This window comes from Mesoplodon bidens, assembly GCF_964165515.1.
Source record: "Mesoplodon bidens genome assembly, chromosome: 11".
NCBI lineage: Eukaryota > Metazoa > Chordata > Mammalia > Artiodactyla > Ziphiidae > Mesoplodon > Mesoplodon bidens.
Window position 1 is genome coordinate 73,794,873 of NC_138167.1, and position 18,788 is coordinate 73,813,660.

The window sequence follows — 18,788 nt, forward strand, 5'->3', positions numbered from 1 at the left end:
AGTTACTTCACCTTCCTCAGACTCAGTTTCAATTCACTGAGAAAGCAGAAATACTGTTTCAGTAAGAATTTCATGAACGAACTGTTGAGAGGTTTAACAGGATGGTGCCCAGTGCCTGGCACACAGTAAGGGCTTGATAACCGGGAATTACCATGATTACCACTAGCTATTGTCGTGAATTCTCTCCCAGCCTTTCTGGAGTGGGCACTATTATTGCTCCATTTTAAAGATGACCAAATTCAGGCTCAATGATTTTGGGACAGGCAGGGATTCAACACTTGAGATTTTAGCTAGGTCAAAGAAGACTCAGTGGCAGGGGACTGGGGGCTGGGTTGGGTGGAATCAGATGCCCTATTATTGTTGTGTGGTTTCATAAAGGTCCTTCTTAATACTTGGGGACCATGTCAGCCACAGCTCTTTGGCACATACAGAACACCAGTTACCTGCCAGGCGCTGGAGATGTTGCAATGAATAAAACAGAAGCGGTCTCTGTGTGAATGAAGCCTGTAAGTAACGGTGAGCAAGGTTATGAAAGGGGACCTAGATGTGCGTTTCGGGGGCTCATTGCAGGGGGTGGGTGCAGAGGAGGGGGTCAGCTGGAGGAGTTAGTTGCAGACTGTAGGGTGTGGGGGGACCTGGGCAGAGGAAATGACAAGCACAAATGTCCAGGGACATGGACACACCCAGGCTGCTCCTTAAGTCCCTGTAATGACCACAGGCCCCTGCCCCAACCTCCCTGAGGGTAGGCACTGAGTGATGGGTGTGGGTGAGGCCCATGGAGGCAACCGGCCTGATGGGGTGGCAGGAAATGCCCACCTGGGACTGAGCATGCGCCTTGGGGGTTGGGCTGGCAGAGCTGGGTGGGGGCTGTGCCTTTGTAGCTGGAGGTGCTTCTGTGACAACATCCCTGGTAGCAGGTTGGCGGGGCGGTAATTAGCGGGCTGACAAGCATCCAAATGGATTGTGCCGGGGGGCGGGGAGAGGATAGGGTGGAGTGGAGGGGGATGGGGGGTCCAGCGGGTTGGGGGAGGGGCTGTGGAGCAGGGATAATGGACACTGAGAGCTGAGAGCTTCCCCTGGAAGGAAAAGAAGCTGCTGCTTGTGAGGAGATGATGAATGAGGGCTCTGGGGGTGGGGGCAGGGAGAGACTGCGTCTCGGCTCTTATTCCTTCCCTGTCTGATCCATCTTTTTTTTTTTTTTACATCTTTATTGGAGTATAATTGCTTTACAATGGTGTGTTAGTTTCTGCTTTATAACAAAGTGTATCAGTTATACATATACATATGTCCCCATGTCTCTTCCCTCTCTGATCCGTCTTTGTGCTCTAATTGCTATATGCCCATTTTCCGCCTAAGAGGGATCCTGTCAGGATAAAAATAACCTCTGAGGAGTCTTCTCTTTCACTTATCTTTAAAATCACTCATGGTTAAAGTATAAAATTTAAAGCCATGCCGTTTAATTTGTGTGTGTGTGTTATATGTATCCTACCATCTTAAGAAATTAAAAACTTTTTTTTTTCTTTGTTCAGCTCACCTGGATAAGCTAAACTCAGTTGGCTAATTTCCTTTCCCTTTGGAAAACTAATGTTTCTTTGGTCTTTTGTGTCCCTTTTTCATTGGTTCCCAAGGTCAGTGATTCAGTGGCTGCCTGAAGTTAATATTTAAAAGCAATGTTTTCAGTGAATTAAGAAATAATGGGATAAGAACCGCCCAGGTATGCCTACTCATGTGTGATATCAAATCAGGCTTCAGATATTGGAACAAGGATCGGACTGAATTGGACTGAAAAGTGTCCCCAGCAGGTCTGTGTGAGGACAGCCCCCTGGCATCAGATGGAAATGAAATGACGCATCGTGCTGTGAAGCGGGTCCTAAATTGCCAGCACGCTTAGGAGTGGCAGTCACCTCCGCCCCACGCCCCCATCTCAGTTTATTAATAATGCAGCAGTTCTGGGGACTTTGCTGTGCTGGGGCTTGCCTCACATGTAAATGTGAATTTAAACCCTTGTTTTTTGGTGGCAGTTTCAGTCCTGCTGCTAGCTGTGGTTTGGAATTTGGTTAGGAATCCCCACCCAGGGTATGATATATCCAGGAGTGGAGTGGGAATCAGGACCCTTGTTGCCGTTCCAGTGCTGCTGTTAGCTTCGTGAACTTGAGCCTGTACTTTAATCTCCCTGGGACTTGGTTTCCTCATCTGTAAAATGAGGGGGCTGGCATAGAACATTCTGGGGCCCTTGTGGCTCTAACATCTGCCAGTGATAATGTTGCTGGGTTATGCCTTCTCGCCCTTCATCAAATACACAATCTGATACGATCCCCACAGCAACCTCGTGGGGTCAGTGCTCTTGTCACCTTATTTGCAGATGAGGAAACTGAGGCTGTGACATGTTTGTCCGAGTACCTCCCTGTGCAGGGGGCACCTGGGCCAAGTTCCTGTGACTGATGACAGGGCCAAGGGGCTGAGGCTGGCTTTCCTAGCACTTCTGGCTGGGGCTCTGCTGGGCTTGGAGCTTGATAAATCAAAGTTGCACAATCCTAAGCTTATTCAAGCTGTGGTGTAAACAGTGTCAGTGTGATGAGATGCTACTACTTGAGGCTGTCCAACTTAGAAGTAACCTCAGCCCTCTGGTCTGGTCTGTCCTCCCCCCAGAACTATTGAAACCTGGAAGAAGAGCCGTTGAGCTTTAGATTTCTGAGTTGGTGTTGCATTTGGCTTTCAGGAATGTGAGAGTCCAAAAATAACCCCCTGCTTGGCCACTCGAGTCCCAGCTGAACAAGCCTCGCGTTTTCAGTATTTTTGTGACTCTGGTGTTGCCGGTGTAGCATCTCTTGTGCTACTGGAGACCGTTTCCTGCAGGGGGCCTTGGGATGGTTTCTTAGAGATTTCCAGCAGATCCCCGTAAGAGGGGGCTTCTCACAGCCCCGGCTAGACCCTGTCTCACGGAGCAGGCAGGACGGGGGGCTCCGGAGCTTACTTCCTCTCTCCTCCTCTGGACACATTCACTTTGACCAGGCGTGGGAGCTCCAGGTGGCCTGCAGAGCATGAAGTAACCCATGAGCAGCCAGCTTCCGTGGCCTCTGGGCATCCACAGGCCTGCCTCGGGCTAGGATGAGCCAGATGTCCTCTGGGAACAAACCTTCCCTTTCCCAGGGGCAAATTAATGCAGGTCACTGAGTCCCTTCAAGGAAGTAGCTTGTTTTAAATTCCCCTCTTTATAGATGGGCAGTTCATGAATTTTCCTTAATCGTCTAGCATTTAATATGACTGCATAGTATTTAAGTTACGGAAGGTGTGCCATCCCGGCCACATTGACTGTGGTTTAAGGTCAAACTAAAGAGTGCAGCAGAATCACCGGGGAAGCTTGTAAAAAGTGCCCATCCCAGCTTGTCCTCATCCTCAAATTCAATAGGTCTGGGGTGGGCCCTGGAATCTGCATTATGGCAGTCAGCATCCCCCTTTCCTCCCCAGATGGAGGATCTGATGCAGGTGGTATGCCAACCAGCCTTTGGCAAAGTGCTGTCTCCTGGAATCTAACTGCGTGCTCGGGGTGGGCTTGTCGCTTGCTCTATCATTGCTGCTGGTGCTAACTTTCCATCGGTTCCTGCCCGGTTAGCCCTGGCCACTGTCTCCTGTTTACAAACCTCAGCGCCATACAGGGAGTGTAAATCTGCCTGCAGTTTCTTAGTCATTAATTCCACTTCCCTTGTGGCATCGACACGTGCAATAATGACATTCTTCGCTCAGCCCTTGAAGGGGGCAGGTCCAGAACAAGGGATGACTGTATCTTTAGATAGGAACATCCCAGGCCCTTCTGAGGACCTCCTAAGTTCCTAAGTGGGCCCTGGCCCGGTCAAATAAAAATCTGCTTTGCTGTTTCAATTCTGAAGATAGAACACATTTTTCATGGCAGGAGAAAAAAAAAATCAGGGTCATCTGAGGAAACACCATCTCTTATGGGGAGTTTTGGGAAATCGAGGATTGAGAGCTGACTTACACAGGGTTATATGTTCAGAACCTCTTACAAGGTTAAAAGGCTGGTGGTGGCGAATGGTAGGATGCTGTTCTTTGAAGAGAAAGGTCTTTCTTCTATATGCTGTGCTCCCTGGCATCAGGATGCCTCTCCTCAGAGCCTGCTGATACAACTCTTGGCTTCTAACCTGCTTCTGTCTGAAGAAACATCCACACATTGACATGAATCAACAGGCCAGAGAGGAAGAGGCCCACGGGCCCCACGGTGGAGCTGCCTTGGATTCCCATGGGGCTGGTTGCATCATAGCAACTTGCTAGAGTGCTGCCCTGAGTTGGCCAGACTCCTCACAAAGAGCTGGGGGTCATTTAATTAATTAGGGGCTTTGGCTGCAAGGTGGCCTCCTGGCTGGTGTCACCGTGGTGATGGCCGGGCACAGCCTTTCTAAGTGAAAGCCGTTTGGTGATCCTGGGGAGCTTTGGACCTGTGGGGCCCATGTGGAGCTGTGCCTTTGCCTTGAACTCTGACCATCAACCAGACCAGAGCAGGAACGCCCTACGCTGGCCTCCAACTTGACTTGGCTAACCATTCATTCCCACTGCAGATGACCTCTGGGCCCCTTGGTAAGAAAAGGTCCCCTGAGCTGCCTCTGACTCAGTGCCTTGCAGCTCCCGTGGAGCGGTGGAACGTGGCCGGGTGTGAGATCACACCTATGAATGGCAGGGAAGCTGCCAGCTCCTGTTGCTGGGATTAGAACTCAAACTTGTTCTCTCTAAGTGATGCTAATGCCGTGTTTATGGCCCCGTTTCTTCCCTGCTGCTCAGTCCCCAACTCCTGACCTCCCAGGACCTCACATGGGACCCTGTAAAAAACTTCATCCGCTTGGAGGGGGCCCATCACACTGGACTTTGGGGACTGTTTGGGATCCTTTGAGAGATTCTGTCACCTGCGATGTTTGCTATCCGTCCCAACTTTATCCAACGCCTCAAGAATCAGCAGCCTCTGGGCTCAGCCTGCCTGGGTTCAAGTCCTCGCTCCATCTCTTACAGGCAGCGTGACTGTGGGCAAATTTTATCTCCTCGGTGCCTTGGTGCCCCTGTACAATGGGGTTGTAGTTAGGACTAAATGAGATAAAGTCCACTGGCACGTGGTTAACACATAATAGATATTAGTTACTGTTATTATTAAGAATATTGCCGCTACTTTAAAAATGTTGATATGTTAGGCCAAAGACAAAGCACTAAGATCTTGCTACTCAAAGTGTGGTCCCTGGGCTGACATCACTGGTGCATCACCTGGGAGTTTGCTAGAAATCCAGAATCCCAGGCCCCACCTTAGACCTTTGGATTCAGAATCTTCATTTTGACCAGATGCCTAGGACCCCTTTGAGAGGCACTGTTCTGGAACCCTCTCTTTAGGCTGACAGATGTCAATCAATGAGCATCATGGAAGGTGGCTCTGGAGGGAAGAGGGTAGTGATTCTTTTGGTTGGAGCCTCAAATACACACAGTCTGCCTGGAATTTTCTCCACTCCCCAAAGCAGCCCAGGAAGATGGCTGGCTGCCCTGCTCTGTGTAGGCATGCAGGCTGGATATTAATTTTAACCTGTTCTTGCCTCAGTACAAATGTGGAGAAGGGGAGGATGTGTGAGGGAGGAATGGGGAGGGGAGAGGCCCGTGTGATGATGTGCTGTGGGCTTGTCACCCCTTTAAATGTGGCCCAAGACCCTGTATCACTGTGTCGTTCTGACAGGCCTCGTTATAGTCACTGCCATTCAGTGAACACCTGAGGGCCAGGCACTGTACTTACTTCTCCTCCTTACAATAGCCCCAAGAGTTAGGACTTACCGACCCCATTTTACAGATGAAGAAACTGAGACCTGTGAGGTTCAGGTTTGCCTGAGGTCATCCAGCCAGCAAAAGCCTGAGCTTTCATCATACTGCTTTGCTCCCCATAGCCCTGCCTAGATCCCCGAGCTCTTAACATTCACAATGGCCACGGTGGAAAAGGAAGCCCAGCAGGCTGCAGAGCAGGTAGTTTTGGGTGATTATTCAAAAAAGGAAAAACGACCACTGCAGAAGAGAAGGCTGTTATATTTAGCAAGGGATCAGCATTGGCTGGGCTGTTTGCCTCTAAAACAGTCAGGCACCGCAGGGCAGAATTTGCAGGTCCACAGCCATAAGGTTTAATCATTAAACGACAGGGTGGCCTCATTTGTAAGGCACACGGTGATGTCTAGACTTGGGAACACTTAGGAAAGGGGCTGTGCTGTGCGTCGGGCTTAAACACCTGAGTTCCCAGCTTCAGTCATTTGGAAGGCAGAGTGAAATCTCTCCAACTCCTGCAGGAGCAAACTGGACTTTTTTTTTGGAGGGTGTATGATTTCAGACATTTGGTAACCTCTTCCTGCTGGGCCCTTTCCTTACCTCTGTCTTTCTTTGTAGATGTGGGTGAGGATTGAGGAAAACTGGGGAGGAGGTTTGCTCCATAATATCGGGCATCTCTGTGTATCTCTTTGGTAGCCTTCGGCCACGAGGGTAATTACGTAATTATTGTGTGATTTTTGCTTATTGCCCTTGTCCCCTTGTTCCCCCACCACCACCCCTTGAGGGCTGGTTGCATCATGGTATCTCAGCACTGTGCTTGGTACCAGGTGGGCGCTCAAAGGATTAAGTCAATGAACAGTCAAAATCCAGAAAGGCTGGGCTTCCCTGGTGGCGCAGTGGTTGGGAGTCCGCCTGCCGATGCAGGGGACACGGGTTCGTGCCCCGGTCCAGGAGGATCCCGCGTGCCGCGGAGCGGCTGGGCCCGTGAGCCATGGCCGCTGAGCCTGCGCGTCCGGAGCCTGTGCTCCGCAGCGGGGGAGGCCACAACAGTGAGAGGCCCGCGTGCTGAAAAAAAAAAAAAAAAAAAAATTCCAGAAAGGCTGAAGTGGATACCGTGAGTAAGACTTTTGTCTCTAAGTGGGAACATTTGATTCCCCTGTTCACCTGGCAACTATTGGAAGGAGAAAGGGGAAATGGTCCTGAGGTTGCTTTTCAGGTTCCAGTTGTCTGTCCTCCTGTCTGGTCTCAGACTCAGGAGCCACGGATGCTCATGTGGGCTCAGCTGTTCTGAGCTTCCAGACATTTCTGATGAGGGTACAATTTAAAGACCCAGGAGAGAGATTCTCCTGCCCTTTTTGCACTTTGGGAACAAATGTGGTCTCCATTCCCTAGACCTTCACTTGCTGCCCCACGAGGAAGCGGGAGGAATTCAAGTTTGTTCTCAGGTTGGAGAAAAGACAGGAAGGCCCTATTCAGGGGGTATTCTCTCTGGGTTAAATGAGGCTGACATTTATTAAGCCCTTATCCTGGGCCAGGCATGTTCTAAGCCATTTAATCCTCATAGGGACCTGTGAGGCAGGTCCTGTATTTTCCTGCTTGACAGATGAGGAAACTGGAGCACAGAGAGGTTTTGCAACCTGCTCGAGGTCACACAGCTGGTGAGTGGTTTTAGCCAGGACTCGAGGCCATGTCCTTAACCGTCGTGCCATGCTGCCTCACCGTGTTCTGGCTCAGTTTATCCTTCAACTTCACAAAGGAGGCACTGCATTACATTACAGGAGCTGCATTTATAGATCTCGTTCTCCTTTTTAAACAACTCTTCAAAAATGTGACAACCATTTTTAGCTATCTGGCTCCTATGGAAACATCCTGGGAACTGGATTTGGCCTCAGGCTGAATATGCATCAAGCAAAGAAGCAGGGTAATTTCAGATGGTGTGGGAAATGTGTAGGGAGAGTATAAGGCCAGGAGTGTCCTTATCAGGTAGAGGGGTCAGGGAAGGCCTCCCTAAGGGACCGTGGAGCTGAAGCTTGAATGATAAGGTTGTAAAGATCCGTGGTGTGTAAAGCACTTATCACAGTGTCTGTACCGTATATTAAGTGCGTCATGAATGCCGCTATTATTTCTATCCTTCTTGCTTTCGTGGTTGGCCATTCATTGGATCTATGACCTTGGGTGAGTCATCTCCCGCTCTTGGGAGTTGAACTGAATGTCTTCCCTCTGGCCTTGACAGTTGCACAGTTGTAAGTGATTTCTAGCATTTGTCTCCCACCATGCCTTTGAAATAGGGGGCAAATGAGCCCTCTTTTACACTTTCAATAGAAGATTCATTGTCGGAAGAGGGAAGCTTTTGTGGAGGGACAACCACCGTGGCTATTAACATTTATGGAGCCCTTTTAGTTTCCTCAGTGCCGAGCGGGGTGTGATTAGAATGTGGGCACTTTCCTTTTCACACTGGGCTGGAAACATCCCTCTGGCAAATACACCATGGGACGTTGGCCTCTCGCTCCATGGTTGGGGGGATTGACAAGTCCACTTATTTTCTCAACCCCTAGAATGTCACTACCCCTCCCCTGACCTTGGATGGTGAAAGAATTTATTTCTATTGTCATTTGGCAATAGGGCCTCCCCAAGGCCAAGTTCAGCCTGCTGTATAATCAAAGGGGTAGTTTCACCACTCGGCCCATCTTTAGTTCCTGGAGGAATGTAGGAGTTGGTCCAAGAGCCACCCCCACATCCTCCACGGCCTGCGTGTGTTCACTGTCCGCTTCCTGCAGATCAAGCTCCCAGGATCGCAGGCCCTGCTCAGATAAAATAAAGCCTTCAAGTCATGTCTTTACATTTGACGTAAGCAAAGGCAGGCATTTCTTGCTGCATCCTGAATGGGGCTGTCATGAGGGCCTGGGGGCGCTGGGGGGCCTGGCACCCTGGTGAAAGGGGGCCTTGAAGCTGGAAGCTCATTCATCTCTGTGCAGCCTCCTTGTCTCCAGACGCGTGATGCACCCGCACTCTAGGGAGGGTGCTGCCTGCCCCTGGGTTTACAGCAGGGCGTCCTGTGTTTCCTGTTTGCTTTCCCCACTCCTCGATTGCCCACGTTAAGTAGGATGCCAGAGAATTCCTAAGTCATCTTCTTGGCGTGCCCGTCTCAGCGGTGCTGTTTGACTGCAGTGGTTGCTCCTCCGTTTTTGCCCCAATTCTAATATCACTTCCCTGGTCGGGCCTCTCATCCACCTAATAACATCAACCCCTGCCCCCCTGGCCTTCCTCCCTCCTTCCCCCTTCCCTCTCTATGTACCTGCCTCCCTCCCCACACTCAGTGTTTTCTTAGGCCTGCCACACGCCAGGCATGGTTTTAAGCGCTGGAGAGAAAGCAGTGAACAAGATCCCCCACTAGTGTAGGGTCAGGTGATGACACCAATGCTGATTTAATGACAGCTGGGGAAAAAGGTCTGCAAAGGAGAAATCCGGGGACCTGCTAGTTGATTTAACCAGCAAAGAGCAAAATCAAGGATAATAAGAGCTTCCTAAGTCTTGTGGCCTCACAGATGGACTGGTTGTATTTTAGAAGCATTTCCATGTATAGTGCTGCATGGGGATCTGGTGCCCAGTCGGAAACTGCAGATGCTCACAGGTGTGAGTGCATTCCTGCTGCCGCCGCCCGCCCGTGCTTGACCCTGTGATAGGCAAGGTGTGGCCCTGGGCTGCTGCTCACAAGGACTTTTTCCTCCAGAGCCTTTGCAATCCGAGGGGTGTTTTACTTCCTTTCATCCAGGAAAGGTTGCTAAGGTGAGGGTTGAGGTCACAAGAGGACCAGTTTGGAGAGAACTAAGCAGGCGTTCAGAGCTGGCAGCAAATCGATTGGCAGGTTTCCTTGTTACCCATGGATAACCCCCTCCACCAAAGTAGTTTTTGCCCCCCTTAGAGCCAAGGCGGATTAAATTACCAACCAACTTGTTTATGAGCAGAGATGAATTCATTGGCAAACATATTTCTTCCTTATTAGATTCCCATTGTCCTTTAATGTCTTTTTATTTATGTGTTTCTTTTGAGTAATTGCTCTGCGCCTTGGCCCTGGCAACTCTCTGCAGTTTGGATTTGCAGACAACATTGGCACGGAGCTTTTGGAATCAACTGGGGCTGAGTCTAGCTTAGCTTCCTTGGTTTTACTCTGACTTTTCTCAAGCAGGGCCTTTTGGTCGTATCACTTGCTATCAAAGGTGCCTTAGTGAGAGGAAGGATGTAGGAAGGATTTGGCTTCTGAGCAATTGCATCAGCATAGCATAAGCTGGAGTCTTAAAACCCAAGGTTTGAGCAGAACTGGCCTTGAGGCAGGCCACGCAATAAAGCCTTTTCTATCCATCAGTGCGGCAGCTGCATGGTGGGGCTGAGTGATGCTAATTTCACCTCTCCATGTTTAGTCATCGACACCCTGTAAACCAAGCTCTCCTTTTTTCTTTTTTCAAAGGATCAGGATTCCTAGAGTAAATGAATCTGGCCACGTGAAGCAGCCCTCTGCTTTGTGGGGAAAAAAAAAAAAAGCCACCATCCCAAACCCAGGCTGTTAAAACCTGATGTTTTCTGTTGTCTGGAGAAGGGTGTTTTTGCTATAAATGAAAGATGTGACGGGGGTATTTCGAAGCTTTGTTTTGGTTATTGTCGGTTCTGCCAACAAGTAACATCTGTATTTATTTTCCAAACTCTCCCAATGGCTGATTTGCATCTGTTTAGTTCTCTGAGTAACATTTCATTTCCTGACTTTATAGGTTGCTATAAAATCCATTCGTAAGGACAAAATTAAGGATGAACAAGACATGGTTCACATCAGACGAGAGATTGAGATCATGTCATCCCTCAACCATCCTCATATCATCAGTATTTATGAAGGTCAGTGATTTTTTTTTTCACCCCCGTATCAGTTACCATTTCTCATACCATGGGGCCTGCCAAGATTTTGAGGTAATTGCCCTTCTGGGCAGGAGCCAAGTATTTTTCCTCATGATGCAAAAATAGCTGGGTGTTATCTCTTATTTGGTTACCTTGAGTGCAACCAGACACATGTAGCACAGCGCACTTTGGTGATAAAATAGCCCTGGCTGGTGCCTTCTTCTATCTTCCCAGTTTCTTGGTGGTTGCTAAGCAACCCACCTTATTGAAAACCAGTATGTGAGACAGCCATGGTTTCTGGAAAATGGCAGTTTTCTGGGTGGCCAAGTAACGGTGGATCTATTGTAAATGTCATTCCCCAAAGCTGATGCTTCAGGGGTGGTGTCATGAGTTATTCAAAGTTAGCCTTTCTGAGTTAGGAATTAACTTCCAGCAGGTCCAAGAAATGCCAAGAAAGAAGAGGGATCTGTTGGTGTGAAAGATACTTTGCAAATGCAGTTCGAGTTGTTGGTGTTTATAGAAGGACAGGGAGGGGAAAAGCTTATAAAGGTGTTCATGCTTCAACTCTTTAGTTCCTCATGGGAAGAAATGGAGAGTATCAACTTCCCAGTCTTATCATTTAAAAAAAAATCCTTTAAAAAATTACACAAGCAACGTGTGTTTATTGCAGAAATGATTGAAATACAACTGTTAAAATTTTAAAAATAATTTCTGCTCTCTCATTTTGATAAATGGCTCTTTATACATATTTATATTTTTAGTCTACTTTTCTATATCTGTATGTAGTTTTTATCCAGAGTTAGATCATACTGTTTATACTGGGTTTTAGCTTGATTTTTTTTCATTTTTTATATCATGCATCTCTTCCTATATCAATAAATATTCCACTATAAGGACATTTTAAAAGGCTTTATAGTGTTCCATTTATGGACATACCGTAATTTATTGGATCTATTTTCTTTTGTCAAATATATAAATTGTTTTAAATTTCTGGTTATTATAAACAGGGCTTTAAAGACTCTCCTTATACATCATGTTTACATTCATTTCTGATTATTTTCTTATGAAAAATCCCTAGTCTTGGATTTACTGAGTCAAAACATTTCTGTAGAATATTTTTTAATATATGGTTGAGTCAGAAAAATAAACCTATTTTTAATTTCTGGTCTGTTCATCATAACTTTTACAGTAAGGGCTAAGAGGAAACCAGACGGTGACCCTAAAGTTTTTCTGATATTTCAGTTTTCCTTCTTCTGGTTCCCTGCTGGGTTTTGCTATGCTTTTTTCCCCCTGCTATTTCTATTTTTGCTCCTCATGTAGAAGTAAATGCTGGTAATATCTTTTATCTTGATTTTTCTAAAGCTCATTTTTGGGACCCTTGGAGGTAGGATTTTTAAGGGAAATTTGCATTTATTCAGTCACTTATTCATTCCACAAACATCTCTTGCAGTGAGCCTCAAACTGCAGTCCCTGGACCAGCAGCATCAGCATAAATTGGGATTGTTAGAAATGCAGAGTCCCAGGCCCTGCCCAGGACCTGCTGTAGATATGTAAACAATATATTCTGGGACCAAGGAGGCCCAAGCTTAGAAGTTTTCATGGAAATATATGGCATCCAAGCTGGGCCTTGAAGGAGTTTTTTGGAGGAAGAATTGACGAAAGTAGAATTCCAGGCTGGTAAAACAAATCTGAATATGCCTGGTAATTGAGGGGAATTTCCAGAAGTTGAGAAGTGAGTTGAGATACAAAATGCAGGATGAGAGTGAATTTTATTAAATGTGGAGTGTTTTTGCTCTGTGCGGGCCGGTTGCCATGGAAACCTGAAGGCCATCATGCACGGTGTGGACCAGTGTGGGTCACGTGCTCTGTGTGCAGTTCTGTGAGATTTCTTAGCCTAGAGCTGGAGGCTTCTTTACCAGGAAGCAGAGTTTTAATCCAGCATGAAGTTTCCAGTTCTTTATTTGGGAGACGGTCTGTGGTCACAGAAGTCTGGCATCAAGAAGCCTGCTTCTTTACTAGCATCATGCTCTCCTTGACCTTGGGAATCCTTCAGGCTGAATGGGGAACAGGAGTCTGTCCCCCTTCCAAGGGAAGGCCGGAGATGAACCTCAGTGGAAGAACATCCTATTATCAAGGTCAAGGCCTTAGTCCAGCCCCTGCTGGAGGCTTCAAGAAGAGAAGCCCTTGCTTGTAACTTTAAAGATGGGTATCAGCATGAATTAAAGTTCTTTGGGTGACTAGAAATAACTTTCACCAAGGCCTCAGGTGAGAGCTTGGGCTTCAATTCATAAAACCCTTAGAACTGGTTTTAGGGAGTCAGGGAAGAGCTTGAGTTCTCACACCAGACTTGAGACTTTGAGCAGGATGGTGGGCCTTTCAGTGCCTCAATGACTGCACCTATAAAATGGGGATAACAATTCTGCCCCCTCCTAGGGTTTGTCAGTAGGATTAAATGAGATGATACATATACTGGTAAGCTCAAAAAGGTCATTGTTATGAAGACCCCATAATCATCCTAAGTAGTTCTTAATCTGGGGTCCATTGACAGGGTATTTCATGAGTGAGCTACAAAGGGTCTGTAAATCCTCTGAAATTAAGTATGTAACTATGTTGTCTAAGCCACTAGCTACAGATGGATATTAAAATTAATTGAGGGCTTCCCTGGTGGCGCAGTGGTTGAGAGTCCGCCTGCCGATGCAGGGGACACGGGTTCGTGCCCCGGTGCGGGAAGATCCCACATGCCGTGGAGCAGCTAGGCCCGTGAGCCATGGCCACTGAGCCTGCGTGTCCGGAGCCTGTGTTCCGCAACGGGAGAGGCCACAATAGTGAGAGGCCCGCGTACCGCAAAAAAAAAAAAAAAAAAAAAAAGAAAAGAAAAAAACTTAATTGAAATAAAAATTCAGCTCCTCAGACACTTTAGCCACATTTCAAGTAGCTCAACAGCCACATTTGGCTAGTGGCTGCCATATTGGACAGCATCGTAGTTGTGGAAACTGAGGCTCTGGAAGGTTCATGACTCCCTGGGTGTGTTTGTTTGCTAGGGCTGCTACCACAGACTGGTTGGCTTAAACAATAGAAATTTATTTTTCTTGGATTTGGAGGCTTGAAAGTCCAAGACTAAGGTGTCAGTAGAGTTGGTTTCTTCTAAGGCCTCTCTCCTTGGCTTGTAGATTGCCATTTTCTCCCTGTGTCTTCACATCTGTATGTGTCTGTGTCTAAATTTTTCCTTCTTAGAAGGACACTAATCATTTTGGCTTAGGGCCCACCCTAATGACCTCATTTTAACTTGATTACTTCTTTAAAGACTATCTCCAAATAGGATTGCATTCTGAGGAACTAGGTGTTAGGACTTCAACATAGCGTTTTTTGTTTGTTTGTTTTTTGTTTTGCAGTGGGGCTGGGAATATTCAGCTTATAATACTGGGTATGCCGGCTAGTTGGTGGCCCTGGCACACAGGTCTTCTTACCCCACTTGTTTTTTCCCTCTGCCAGGCCTCAGCCCTGTATTTCTGACCTTGTGTCTTGTTTTGCTGGCTCTGCAGCCCACCACTGTGCCCCAGGCATCCCCCTCAGCCTCGCCTTTTCCCTCCTTTTCAACCCTGGGGTGTGGCAGGGGCAGTGCATAGGTAGCAACGGTGGTGGGAACTGAGTCTGTGAGTTAATACCCTGGTCTCTCTGTAGCTCACAAAGTGAAACCTTCTCCCTGGAAGCTGATTGGTCGTTTGATGGGCCAATCAGGAGCCTTAGCTGAGTGCAGACATGTGTTAATTTTCTGAGTGAAAAATCAGTGCCCAGGCATCTAATTGGCTGTTTGGACATTAGCTAAGTGAACTTTACAATTTCTTCTTCAACAAGGACCTTTGTGATTTAAAACACACACACACACACACACACACACACACACACACACACACACACACACACACACACACACACACACACACACACACACACACACACACACACACACACACACACACACACACACACACACACACACACACACACACACCCCCTAGCAAAAGCAGCAGTAGCAGTAACAATAATAGCAGCAACGTGACAAGGCAATGATGTACCTAAACCTGTACGTTTAGGGTCTTTGGGGTTTCATGTGGGGAATGCACCATTTTGGACTGTACAATCAGGTGATATTGAAATAGCTAGTTCCAGAGGAATAATTCATTCATTAAAAAAACTAAGTGCCTACTATGTGCCAGGCCCTGTTCTAGGTACTAGGAATGCAAAGGTGAACAAGACAGGCTCTGGGCTATGGAGCTGAAATTTAGTGAATAGACAAGCGAACAGATAAGTGACTTTTGAGCTGAGACCTGAATGGAATGAGAAGTGAGCCCTTCGAAGACCTGGGCATTCCAGGCAGAGGGAACAGTATGTGCAGATGCTCAGAGGAGGGAAGCAGCTTGTGTTATGAGAAGTGAGAGAGGGCCTCTGAGACTGAGGGACTGAATAGGGTGGCAGGAGAGAGGAAATTGGAGAGGGCCAGATTTTGATCACATTGGCTAAAGGAAAGAGTATGGATTTTTTACACCAGGAGTAGGGGGATGCCACTGGTTTTGAGGAGGGAAGTAACATTTTAAAATTAACACTTGAGGGCTTCCCTGGTGGCGCAGTGGTTGAGAGTCCACCTGCCGATGCAAGGGACACGGGTTCATGCCCTGGTCCGGGAAGATCCCACATGCCGTGGAGCGGCTGGGCCTGTGAGCCATGGCCACTGAGCCTGCGCGTCCGGAGCCTGTGCTCCGCAACGGGAGAGGCCACAACAGTGAGAGGCCCACGTACCGAAAACAAACAAACAAACAAAAAAATAAAATTAACACTTGAAAATAATACTAATAATAGCTTGGAGTTATTGAGTGTTTACCCTGTGCTAGGATATGTGTATGTATGATCTCATTTAATCTTTATATCCATGAAAGATGAATTGTTAAGATCCCTATTTTATGGTAAGGAAAATTCAGCTTGGTGGCTAAGTGCATTTTCCAAGGTTATACCAAATACTAGTAAGTGGTGGATCTGAGAGTTGAACTTAGCAACACTCTGAAGCTTGTGCTGCTGTTACTAACCAGGTATTTAGTGGTCTGCAGCAACCCCTAATTGGGGGCAAGCCTTGTCCTAAACCCTGTGATACAGATAATTCCTGGCCTTCATAGAGGTTTCTGCCTTAAATATGTGAGAGTATTAAATCCCAGCTTGGTGGGTATTTTAGAGACTATTTCTGCATACATGTTAGGAAGAAGCTTGGGTCCCCAGTCCAGTAAATTCATAGGTCAAGTGTTTTCTAAGCTGCAGTTCATGGAAATGTAAGTTATTTGTATATTATTCACAGTACCTGCAGGCTCATAAAATCTGCAGCTTCACTGAATCAGTGCCGCTGTTCACCAGATCTCAAAAATAATTCCTTTTAAATGTTTCTTTCTCAAACCAGATCCTGGGGTTACTCTCCTATTGACACATAGGTGAAGGTGATTGACCCTCAAATTTGTCAACTCTGTGTAAACACACAAACCATAACTGGCTTCTAATGCTAAGTAAATAAAAGAGGATAGACATACACCTTCTAGCGTGTGATGCTATAAGGGTAACCTAATCGAGAGAGAAAAGGAAGAAAGAAATCTCTGGCACCATCTTGGGATGGACCCCTGTTTTCAGTCAAAGGAATTCCATTCTCGCAGCAGGGAGGTAATTGACAATAAGGAAAGAACAGCTGAAAAGGAAGTGCCCTGGAGCTTTCAACTTGGTTGCCTAGGATGGAAGAGATAAAAACGGTTTTTGCCTGGGGTTCTGATTTCAGGACCCAAGTTCAAACATCAAAGGCACATTGTCTCACCCCCATTTCCCCTTTGGAAGCCCAGGAGACTCAATCTGCAAAACCACAAACCAGCATCTTGCTGCACAACACTTCAGGGAAACAGCACAGTCCAGCATGTAAAAGCAAAAAGGTGGGGAGTCGGGGAGATTGGGCCGGTGCCTTCACTTTTATGCTCTTGGTTTTTTTTGTTCCTGGAAATCTCTTTTCTTGGCCCTGGAAGATTACATCTTCTCTCTCGGCCCTTTTTTACATTGTGATATGCCGGACTGGCCAGCCTTTTCATCACATCCCCTGTCTTAGGTGAGGGTGAGCCTGGCTTTCTGGGACAAAGTAGGACGGCTATTTGGCATTTGTCAGCTGTGATCTCTTGCCTTTGGGAGAGTCTCTCAAACTTCAAAAACACAGTAGCAAGCAAATGTGTTTCTTTTAATAATCATGTGAGTTTCATGCCCTGGCTCCATGATCTTTAAACCTGCTGTCCCTGAGAAGATGTAACAGAGTCTATATTCTACTAAATTCTCCGAACTCCTACTGTGGAGACATTTTGGATGAGTTTACTATCAGTTAAAAGCTCCTCCCAGCTTCTTAGAAGTATACATTACAATATGCTTTTTTAAGCTACCTGTGCCTTATGAGATTCCAGTAGATCTTTCTGGAAGGGGATCTAGTTCTTGCCTCTTGGTGAAAATCACTGCTTTAAAAATCCAGGCTCTGATGACGGGCATTCCTGCCTTCTCCTCCCTTGCAACTTGTGGCCAGAGGCAATGGGGCCAGTGCAAGATGTTTCCACAGAACTCAGCAGAGGTCCTGGAGTGAGAAACTTTTGCTGCCCCTGGAAGAGAACCCCTTGAGGATGGCAGGATCCCGATAAACTGCTGAATAATACACTTGAGCACGATTCTCAGAGGGTGACCCAGGACCAGCAGCATCAGCATCTCCTGGGCCCCATCCCAGACCCACTGAATCAGAAACCCTGCAAGTGGACCTGATGTTCTGAGTAATAACCAGCCCTCCAGGTGACTCTGCTGCACTCAAGTTTGAGAAGCACCATATTAGAAAAACCCCTGCTCAGTAGGTTAGAAACTAAAGCAGGGCTTCATTGCGAGCATCAGTGATTTGGGAATACCTACAATGGAAGCGGTTAACATTTTTCTTCTCTGGCTCAAGTGACTCAATCCAGGGTTTTCGGGCAGCAGGCAAATCCTGATTTAGGCTCTTTCGAAGCCAAGGGTCAGCTGATTTGATCTAACAAGGTCTGTGGGTCACTAATACTACCCCGTGTTCTTATTCATTTGCCTTATTCATTCATTACTTAATCATTCATTCATTCATTCATTCATTTTACAAAGATGTATTGAGCACCTATATTCCAGGTACTGGTCTAGCAGGGTGAATATGTATGCATTGTCCAAACGGGCTTAGATTTGAATGAATCAATTGCTTTGCCAATTGCTACTGTGTGACCTTGGGGTAGTGACTTAACCTCTCTGAGGCTTGGTTCCCTTAGTTATAAAGTGGGGTCAATAGCTAGCTACTTTATAGATAAGATTGTGAGGATTAAGATAATGAATAAAATGGCTAAGCTTGGTCCCAGGTACACGCTCAATAAACCATACTGATCTTTCTTGATGTGATGTTAGTTAAGAGATCTGAGAGGTCCTTTCTGGCTGGAATAGAAACTTCTATTGGGAGGTGGTAGCAGAGAAGGTTGAGGCCAGATTGTCCATTTCAGTGATTCTGAACTCTGGATGCACATTAGAACCTCATGGGGTGTTTGCAAGAAGAAATGCTGATGCCTGGGCCTCACCCCTAGGGATTTCAATTTAATTGGCCAGTCTGAGAAAGATGGGCTTGATCCTCCAACCAGGAGGAAGTGAACCCTGCCCTAGAAACTTGTCTTGGTCCGATCATTTGTCGTCAGTGGATTCCAGAGCAGAACATGTGTCTGGCAGCTGTCACCAGTGAGCCGTGGGCGATACCTTTGGGCTTGGGTTTCCTTCCTCAGCCATTTGGTTGCTGCCCTCATCAGGGACTCAGAGCCCCATGAAACAGTTTGTTGAACTTGGCAGAGTGGTGTATTATGCTTGTGTTTACTCTTCTGAACCCATGGTGAATTGCTGAGCATTTTAACACACTCCCTCTGCTGTCAGATTCACAAGTTCCACATGAAGTCTCTTCAGACTACATCCAAATGAAGGACCCACCCCTGTTAATCACACAGCTCCAGAGAGTTTTCTTCACTCATAATCAGACAAACAAGCTCTTGGGCTGTGAATCTGTCCAG

The 18,788-nt window shown here is 47.0% G+C and overlaps 1 protein-coding gene across 1 annotated transcript in view; it reads left to right on the forward strand.

Annotated features, from left to right (window-relative positions):
- The window catches only part of NUAK1 (NUAK family kinase 1), a 69,920-nt gene that overhangs the window by 20,251 nt on the left and 30,881 nt on the right, over positions 1–18,788 (forward strand). The window contains exon 2 of the mRNA XM_081247849.1: positions 10,557–10,677. Within this exon, the coding sequence (XP_081103975.1) occupies positions 10,557–10,677 (121 nt within the window). The remainder of the gene's footprint in view (positions 1–10,556; positions 10,678–18,788) is intronic.